This window comes from Oncorhynchus mykiss, chromosome 8 (assembly GCF_057628025.1).
Source record: "Oncorhynchus mykiss isolate SJ-2025 chromosome 8, ASM5762802v1, whole genome shotgun sequence".
NCBI lineage: Eukaryota > Metazoa > Chordata > Actinopteri > Salmoniformes > Salmonidae > Oncorhynchus > Oncorhynchus mykiss.
This window is the reverse complement of record NC_143029.1, coordinates 7822501-7832718: the sequence shown is the minus strand read 5'-3', so window position 1 is coordinate 7832718 and position 10218 is coordinate 7822501. Positions and strand designations below refer to the sequence as shown.

Here is a 10218-nt window from a genome sequence, read left to right as displayed (position 1 = left end):
GAAGGTTATTTGTATTTAATTAAAAAAGAACTCCGAAAGCAGATGACCAAAACATATTTTATATAAAGCATCAAAAGACAGGGTTAACTTGAAGTTCAACTTCAACAATCTTGCCACTTTTTTTTAGTATGAGCTTAAAACTATGTAATTAAATACTAGCAGTAATAAAATGTCACGACTGTTTTCAATAGCTGGTCCAAACATTGACACTACCTTGTCTTGATCAGAAGTACTCATGTAGTTTAGACAGTACATAGGTTTCTCTCTTCAGTTAACTCCACATACACTTCTACGCCTGTATACAGTGTAGTCAATTAGTTACAATCACTCCACCTTCAAATCGCCTGCTGCCAAGCATCATTGTATGTGCAGTTACAGGGTGTTAAAATCCTCATTGTAATCTGGTAGATAATCAGGTCTTTGGGAGCCTGAAGCCTTGGTAGACAGCGCCATTTCAGACTGAGCTGATGTGAATCTGATTTCCATCCACTGCATCGTACACCACCTTCTCTGTGAGACGGAGAGAGAGGAGCACCGTTAGAATGGTCTTGACAAAATGACCATAATTTGGACAGCTAAGATTGAACTGGGTCCTCCAGTCTTCCCTTGTGGTGACAAATATAGGTTTTAACCTTTTGAGTAGGAGACTGGGTCTGTATTCCTAACGTCTGAGTAGGAGACTGGGCCTGTATTAAAGTATGAGTAGAGACTGGGCCTGTATTAAAGTCTGAGTAGGAGACTGGGCCTGTATTAAAGTCTGAGTAGAGACTGGGCCTGTATTATAGTCTGAGTTGGAGTGCTGATCTTGGATCAATTTAGTATTTTACAAAACTAATGGACAAGGGTAACCTCCTAGTTGAGGTGTGAACCTCCAGTGACCTGATATCTGGGTCTCAGACTAGGTGCTTGTAATCTGGTGGAAAATCGTCTTACAAAATATAACACTTACAAGAACTTGTGAATTTAATGAAGGCTTTTATTACAAACATATCAGAAGCCTAGATGGTCCGCGGACCAACTCCCTCCCCTGAAGCTCTGGCTCTGATTTATACACACGCGGACCAACTCCCTGCCCTGAAGCTCTGGCTCTGATTTATACACACGCGGACCAACTCCCTGCCCTGAAGCTCTGGCTCTGATTTATACACACGCGGACCAACTCCCTGCCCTGAAGCTCTGGCTCTGATTTATACACACGCGGACCAACTCCCTGCCCTGAAGCTCTGGCTCTGTATTTATACACACGCGGACCAACTCCCTGCCCTGAAGCTCTGGCTCTGATTTATACACACGCGGACCAACTCCCTGCCCTGAAGCTCTGGCTCTGTATTTATACACATACAACATATGAGACCATCCCACATGCACATGAAGTTACTTCCCTCAGGTCATCTGCCACCATTATCCTTCAATCTGAGCTTCCTGCTTGTTTACGCCCCATAAACGCCCATATCTGCTTTCAGTCAAGTTATAATGGTGGCAGGACCCCTTCATGTCCTAAAAATAATTATATGCCCGTCTATCCTATGGGCCACTTACGTTTAGCTTGGTGTGCTCTTTGGTATGTGTGTCCTTATTAGGACTAGTAGACTATGTGTCTCTCTAACATTCCTTCATCATCTTATTTTATGGGCCTATGTCTTTTGGCCTTTCTACTTTATGTTTAGCTTGGTGTGCTCTTTGGTATGTCTGTCCTTATTAGGACTAGTAGACTATGTGTCTCTCTCTTCTCCTGTGGTCTGATGTACATCTTTGCTCTATACTATTAGATCTGTCCTATATGTACCATTTGCTCCCACAGTAACTGTATCACTCACAAACAGGGTCAGTCGAGCGTACCTGTCTCCTGTGTTTTGAAGAACCTCCGGTGAACCCTGAACAGGACAATGAGCAGTAAGGCCTCTCCCACCTGAAACACTATGTAGATCATAGGGAATAGGTAGAGGGGACCAATCACATCGGGAGGGAATGCCACCTTCAAAATGGTGGAACACAGCTGGATGTTCTGACAGCCTGTCTCCATGGAGATGGTCCTCCGCCCCCTGAGGAACGGGAAGGAAGTCCAAATAAGGACAACTTGAACGTATTGATTGACATGGAGTTAATAGCTGGAATGGAAATGTTTGTTCTATTTTTTTTTAAAGTGTTTTTATTTTTACTAAAGAGAAAACAATCCTTGTCAACACTATCGTCACCATGACTTACGATCCGTTGAGTTTGAAGAGGTATGACAGGACATATCCGGAGGTGTAGCCAATGAGGGGCATGAGGGCAGCGGTGGCCATGAGCGGAGGGGACAGGAGGGTCAGCGTCAAATCCATCCCTCCTAGGGTCATGCCGGCCAGCAGGCCAATCACCACCGTGGCCATCAACAGGAGGGACAGGCCGACCTGGAGGGAGGAGAGAGAGGGAAAAGAAAATATATATATACTCTCCTGAAATTGGCCTTTTGGGTGCACTTGGTTTAGCTTGGAATTTGCACTTTTTGGGATTACTCAGAGTTAAGCGCAGTTTGACTCGGGTATTTGACCTGGCCTCAATTGAATTACCTGTCTGCACCATGCCATAATGATGGTCTTGGAGCACTGAAGTATAATGTGTACTGTACACTACCTTAGTGATGTTCTGTAGTACTGTGTACTGTACACTACCTTAGTGATGTTCTGTAGTACTGTGTACTGTGTACTGTACTCTACCTTAGTGATGTTCTGTAGTACTGTGTACTGTACACTACCTTAGTGATGTTCTGTAGTACTGTGTACTGTACACTACCTTAGTGATGTTCTGTAGTACTGTGTACTGTACACTACCTTAGTGATGTTCTGTAGTACTGTGTACTGTGTACTGTACACTAACTTAGTGATGTTCTGTAGTACTGTGTACTGTACTCTACCTTAGTGATGTTCTGTAGTACTGTGTACTGTACTCTACCTTAGTGATGTTCTGTAGTACTGTGTACTGTACACTACCTTAGTGATGGTCTGTAGTACTGTGTACTGTGTACTGTACTCTACCTTAGTGATGGTCTGTAGTACTGTGTACTGTACACTACCTTAGTGATAATCTGTAGTACTGTGTATTGTACACTACCTTAGTGATAGTCTGTAGTACTGTGTACTGTACACTACCTTAGTGATGGTCTGTAGTACTGTGTACTGTACACTACCTTAGTGATGTTCTGTAGTACTGTGTACTGTACTCTACCTTAGTGATAGTCTGTAGTACTGTGTACTGTACACTACCTTAGTGATAATCTGTAGTACTGTGTACTGTACTCTACCTTAGTGATGGTCTGTAGTACTGTGTACTGTACACTACCTAATTGATAGTCTGTAGTACTGTGTACTGTACTTTACCTTAGTGATGGTCTCTAGTACTGTGTACTGTGTACTGTACTCTACCTTAGTGATGGTCTGTAGTACTGTGTACTGTACTCTACCTTAGTGATGGTCTGTAGTACTGTGTACTGTGTACTGTGTACTGTACTCTACCTTAGTGATGGTCTGTAGTACTGTGTACTGCGTACTGCGTATTGTACTCTACCTTAGTAATAATCTTGGAGTACTGTGGCCTGTAGTAGTTGATGAGGATGCCGATGCCGCAGGGGAACAGAGTCATGACCAGGGCCAGAGTGATGCCAGCGTAGGGAACAGCACTCTCCAGGTTGGAGAAGCCCTGGCAGTATAGGTAGAGGAGCAGTGGCATCATACCCAGGGCTAGAACTGTAGAGCAGGTAGTCATCACAATACTGGGGAGAGAGGGAGAGACAGAGGGAGAAAGAGAGGGAACGAGAGAGAGGGAGAGACAGAGGGAGAAGGAGGGATGGAAAGACAGAGGGAGAGGGAGAGGGAATGAGAGAGAGAGAGAGAGACACAGAAGGAGAGAGACAGAGGGAGAGAGACAGGGGGAGAGAGAGACAGAGGGAGAGACAGAGACAGAGGGAGAGAGACAGACGGAGAGAGACAGGGGGAGAGAGACAGAGGGAGAGAGACAGAGGGGGAGAGGCAGAGGGAGAGAGACAGAGGGAGACACCGAGGGAGACACAGAGGGAGAGAGACAGAGGGAGAGACAGAGGGAGAGAGACAGAGGGAGAGACACAGAAGGAGAGACAGAGGGAGAGAGACAGAGGGAGAGAGACAGAAGGAGAGAGACAGAGGGAAAGACACAGAAGGGGAGAGACAGAAGGAAAGACAGAGGGAGAGACAGAGGGAGAGAGACAGAAGGAGAGAGAAGGAGAGACAGAGGGAGAGAGACAGAGGGAGAGAGACAGAGGGAGAGAGAGAAGGAGAGACAGAAGGAGAGAGACAGAGGGAGAGAGACAGAGGGAGAGAGACAGAAGGAGAGAGAGGGAGAGAGACAGAGGGAGAGACAGAAGGAGAGAGACAGAAGGAAAGACAGAAGGAGAGACAGAGGGAGAGAGACAGAGGGAGAGAGATAAGGAGAGACAGAAGGAGAGAGACAGAGGGAGAGAGACAGAGGGAGAGAGACAGAAGGAGAGAGACAGATGGAGAGAGACAGAAGGAGAGAGGGAGAGAGACAGAGGGAGAGACAGAAGGAGAGAGACAGAGGGAGAGAGACAGAAGGAGGGGGAGAGGGAGAGAGACAGAGGGAGAGAGACAGAGGGAGAGAGAGAGATAGACGGAGGGAGATGGAGGGAGAGAGACAGAAGGAGAGACAGAGGGAGAGAGACAGAGGGAGAGAGAGAGGTAGACGGAGGGAGATGGAGGGAGAGAGACAGAAGGAAAGACAGAAGGAGAGACAGAGGGAGAGAGACAGAGGGAGAGAGACAGATGGAGAGAGACAGAGGGAGAGACACAGAAGGAGAGACAGAGGGAGAGAGACAGAGGGACAGAGACAGAGGGAGAGAGACAGAAGGAGAGAGACAGAGGGAGAGACACAGAAGGGGAGAGACAGAAGGAGAGACAGAGGGAGAGACAGAGGGAGAGAGACAGAAGGAGAGAGAGAAGGAGAGACAGAAGGAGAGAGACAGAGGGAGAGAGACAGAGGGAGAGAGACAGAAGGAGAGAGAGGGAGAGAGACAGAGGGAGAGACAGAAGGAGAGAGACAGAAGGAGAGACAGAAGGAGAGACAGAGGGAGAGAGACAGAGGGAGAGAGAGAAGGAGAGACAGAAGGAGAGAGACAGAGGGAGAGAGACAGAGGGAGAGACAGAGGGAGAGAGACAGAAGGAGAGAGACAGAGGGAGAGACAGAGGGAGAGAGACAGAGGGAGAGAGACAGATGGAGAGAGACAGAAGGAGAGTCAGAAGGAGGGAGAGAGACAGAGGGAGAGAGACAGAAGGAGAGAGACAGAGGGAGAGACAGAGGGAGAGAGACAGAGGGAGAGAGACAGAGGGAGAGACAGAAGGAGAGAGACAGAGGGAGAGAGACAGATGGAGAGAGACAGAAGGAGAGTCAGAAGGAGGGAGAGAGACAGAGGGAGAGAGACAGAGGGAGAGAGACAGAAGGAGAGTCAGAAGGAGGGAGAGAGACAGAGGGAGAGAGACAGAGGGAGAGAGAGAGATAGACGGAGGGAGATGGAGGGAGAGAGACAGAAGGAGAGACAGAGGGAGAGAGACAGAGGGAGAGAGAGAGGTAGACGGAGGGAGATGGAGGGAGAGAGACAGAAGGAAAGACAGAAGGAGAGACAGAGGGAGAGAGACAGAGGGAGAGAGACAGAGGGTGAGACACAAAAGGAGAGACAGAGGGAGAGAGACAGAGGGACAGAGACAGAGGGAGAGAGACAGAAGGAGAGAGACAGAGGGAGAGACACAGAAGGGGAGAGACAGAAGGAGAGACAGAGGGAGAGACAGAGGGAGAGAGACAGAAGGAGAGACAGAGGGAGAGAGACAGAGGGAGAGAGACAGAAGGAGAGAGACAGAGGGAGAGACAGAGAGAGCGAGACAGAGGGAGAGAGACAGAGGGAGAGAGAGAAGGAGAGACAGAAGGAGAGAGAGGGAGAGAGACAGAGGGAGAGACAGAAGGAGAGAGACAGAAGGAGAGACAGAAGGAGAGACAGAGGGAGAGAGACAGAGGGAGAGAGAGAAGGAGAGACAGAAGGAGAGAGACAGAGGGAGAGAGATAGAGGGAGAGACAGAGGGAGAGAGACAGAAGGAGAGAGACAGAGGGAGAGACAGAGGGAGAGAGACAGAGGGAGAGAGACAGATGGAGAGAGACAGAAGGAGAGAGGGAGAGAGACAGAGGGAGAGACAGAAGGAGAGAGACAGAGGGAGAGAGACAGAGGGAGAGAGACAGAGGGAGAGAGACAGAAGGAGAGTCAGAAGGAGGGAGAGAGGGAGAGAGACAGAGGGAGAGAGACAGAGGGAGAGAGAGAGGTAGACGGAGGGAGATGGAGGGAGAGAGACAGAAGGAGAGACAGAAGGAGAGACAGAGGGAGAGAGAGAGGTACACGGAGGGAGACGGAGGGAGAGAGAGTGAGAGAGACAGAGGGAGAGACAGAGGGAGGTAGACAGAGGGAGAGATGTGTATGTGTTACGTATGTGTGTGTTCGTATTATACCTGGCAAGGTAGACTGAAAAAGACTTGTTTAAACGTGGACCAGCCTGACCTGGCTATCATGCTTTTAGGGTATCAGGAACCATGCTCATTATTACATCATGAGTGTGACCATGGAACAACAGACAGCTTTGGCCATGCTGTCCTAAACCCTGACATGACTCCATCGGTGTCAGTAATCTCATTACTGTCTTTCCTGTTGTTCTGTGGAGTGGTGCCGATCTAGTTCCTGTTGTTCTGTGGAGTGGTGCCGATCTAGTTTCTCTTGTTCTGTGGAGTGGTGCCGATCTAGTTCCTGTTGTTCTGTGGAGTGGTGCCGATCTAGTTTCTCTTGTTCTGTGGAGTGGTGCCGATCTAGTTTCTCTTGTTCTGTGGAGTGGTGCCGATCTAGTTTATCTTGTTCTGTGGAGTGGTGCCGATCTAGTTTCTCTTGTTCTGTGGAGTGGTGCCGATCTAGTTTATCTTGTTCTGTGGAGTGGTGCCGATCTAGTTTCTCTTGTTCTGTGGAGTGGTGCCGATCTAGTTTATCTTGTTCTGTGGAGTGGTGCCGATCTAGTTTCTCTTGTTCTGTGGAGTGGTGCCGATCTAGTTTCTCTTGTTCTGTGGAGTGGTGCCGATCTAGTTTCTCTTGTTCTGTGGAGTGGTGCCGATCTAGTTTCTCTTGTTCTGTGGAGTGGTGCCGATCTAGTTTCTCTTGTTCTGTGGAGTGGTGCCGATCTAGTTTATCTTGTTCTGTGGAGTGGTGCCGACCTAAAAATAACTACTAGTTAGGGTTAAATAACTACTAGTTAGGGTTAAATAACTAATAGTTAGGGTTAAATAACTACTAGTTAGGGTTAAATTACTGTGCTAGTTAGGGTTAAAAAATACTAGTTGGGTTAAATGACTGTGCTAGTTATGGTTCAATAACTACTAGTTAGGGTTAAATAACTGCTAGTTAGGGTTAAATAACTGCTAGTTAGGGTTAAATAACTACTAGTTAAGGTTAAATAACTACTAGTTAGGGTTAAATAACTGCTAGTTATGGTTCAATAACTACTAGTTAGGGTTAAATAACTGCTAGTTAGGGTTAAATAACTACTAGTTAGGGTTAAATAACTGCTAGTTAGGGTTAAATAACTGCTAGTTAGGGTTAAATAACTACTAGTTAAGGTTAAATAACTATTAGTTATTGTTAAATGACTGTGCTAGTTAGGGTTAAATAACTGCTAGTTATTGTTAAATGACTGTGCTAGTTAGGGTTAAATAACTGCTAGTTAGGGTTAAATGACTGTGCTAGTTAGGGTTAAATATCTACTAGTTAGGGTTAAATAACTGCTAGTTAGGGTTAAATAACTATTAGTTAGGGTTAAATGACTGTGCTAGTTAGGGTTAAAAAATACTAGTTGGTTTAAATGACTGTGCTAGTTAGGGTTGAATGACTACTAGTTAGGGTTAAATAACTACTAGTTAGGGTTAAATGACTGTGCTAGTTGGGGTAAAATAACTACTAGTTAAGGTTAATGACTGCTAGTTAGGGTTAAATAACTGCTAGTTAGGGTCAATGACTGCTAGTTAGGGTAGAAGCTACAGGATCGGTGTCCCTTCCATGGGACGGTTGAGCTAATGTAACCTAATGTGATTAGCATGAGGTTGTAAATAACAAGAACATTTCCCAGGACATAGACATATCTGATAATGGCAGAAAGCTTAAAATATTGTTAATCTAACTGCACTGCCCAATTTACAGTAGCTATTACAGTGAAATAATATCATGCTATTGTTTGAGGAGAGTGCACAGTAATGACCTTGAAAAGTTATTAAAAAGCTACAAGGATCAGTTACATTATTTCCGGTAGCACCACTAATAATGGTGCAAGAACAGTCCTTGAGAACGTCAGAGTTCTTCCTGTCAGATAAGACATATAGGGTCAGAAAGAGAGAGAGTACTTCCTGTCAGATAAGACATAGAGGGTCACACAGAGAAAGAGAGTACTTCCTGTCAGATAAGACATAGAGGGTCAGACAGAGAGAGTACTTCTTGTCAGATAAGACACAGAGGGTCAGACAGAGAAAGAGAGAGAGTACTTCCTGTCAGATAAGACATAGAGGGTCAGACAGAGAAAGAGAGAGAGAGTACTTCTTGTCAGATAAGACACAGAGGGTCAGACAGAGAAAGAGAGAGAGTACTTCCTGTCAGATAAGACAGAGGGTCAGACAGAGAAATAGAGAGAGTACTTCCTGTCAGATAAGACATATTGGGTCAGACAGAGAAAGAGAGAGAGTACTTCCTGTCAGATAAGACATATTGGGACAGACAGAGAAAAAGAGAGAGTACTTCCTGTCAGATAAGACATATAGGGTCAGACAGAGAAAGAGAGTACTTCCTGTCAGATAAGACATAGAGGGTCAGACAGAGAAAGAGAGAGAGTATTTTCTGGCAGATAAGACAGAGGGTCTGACAGAGAAAGAGAGAGAGTACTTCCTGTCAGATAAGACACAGAGGGCCAGACAGAGAAAGAGAGAGGGTTCTTCCTGTCAGATAAGACACAGAGGGTCAGACAGAGAAAGAGAGCAGGTACTTCCTGTCAGATAATGTGTAACACCACAAAGTACATGCTTCATCAATCAACCTGTTGGATGTTGCTTCATCTTTATGGCGCTAATCCAGACACGGTGTGAATCTAAAGCAGGGAATGACTGACTTGGCGGTTACAAGTAGCATAAACCGTGGAATGGGGAGTGTGAAGATATCGATTAATATCTATGGTAATTATGTCATGGTATTGGTCGAGTTGGAAGTGGCAAAGAAAAGGGGTCAGTGACGTCCCGGTTCAAACTAAAACGTGGGACTGCTGTGGTGGTGTCCTCCTCCCCTGTGGTGATGTCCTCCTCCCCTGTGGTGATGTCCTCCTCCCCTGTGGTGATGTCCTCCTCCCCTGTGGTGATGTCCTCCTCCCCTGTGGTGATGTCCTCCCCTGTGGTGATGTCCTCCTCCCCTGTGGTGATGTCCTCCTCCCCTGTGGTGATGTCCTCCTCCCCTGTGGTGATGTCCTCCTCCCCTGTGGTGATGTCCTCCTCCCCTGTGGTGGTGTCTTCTTCCCCTGTGGTGATGTCCTCCTCCCCTGTGGTGATGTCCTCCTCCCCTGTGGTGATGTCCTCCTCCCCTGTGGTGATGTCCTCCCCTGTGGTGATGTCCTCCCCTGTGGTGGTGTCTGACGGTGATATAGATTAATATGATCACAGTTTTTATGATCTGGGTTGGTGTATTTCAGGGCATTCAACTCTGCACTAATGGGGTGACTACCATGATAACCATGGCACTAATGTACTGTAACCAAGCCAGTCTGAGCAATAAGTCAGGACAGGACAGGAGGTGGTTGGTTATTATTGGAATTACAGTACATAGCAGAACACGATAACATCAAGGTCATTCAACTCTTAGCTAATAATAAGGTGATTGCCAATGCATTAACAAAGCACTTCATTTGGTAGCCAACGGCAGTACGAGGTCATCGAACTCAGTAACAACGTAAATGCCGTTGCAGCCTCAATGATAATTCTGCATTTTACGCACTGACAAATGTACATACTGTATCTTTCCCCATTAGCACCACGGAGTTGAATGACCTGCATACCACTGACCCGATCATAAACCTATTATCATATAAATAGTATATAACACCAGATACACACCACATCCATCCCACCTTGTAGGTTTAGCCG

The 10218-nt window shown here is 46.4% G+C and overlaps 1 protein-coding gene across 1 annotated transcript in view; it reads right to left on the bottom strand.

Moving 5' to 3' along the window:
* Nucleotides 1-43: 43 nt before the first annotated feature.
* Nucleotides 44-10218, bottom strand: part of LOC110529303 (hepatic sodium/bile acid cotransporter) — an 18531-nt gene continuing 8356 nt past the window's right edge. Inside the window, exons 5-8 of the mRNA XM_090242485.1 lie at nucleotides 3544-3748; nucleotides 2206-2390; nucleotides 1840-2042; nucleotides 44-510 (exon numbers count right to left, since the gene is read on the bottom strand). Of these exons, the coding sequence (XP_090098611.1) occupies nucleotides 455-510; nucleotides 1840-2042; nucleotides 2206-2390; nucleotides 3544-3748 (649 nt within the window). The 3' untranslated portion in view covers nucleotides 44-454. The remainder of the gene's footprint in view (nucleotides 511-1839; nucleotides 2043-2205; nucleotides 2391-3543; nucleotides 3749-10218) is intronic.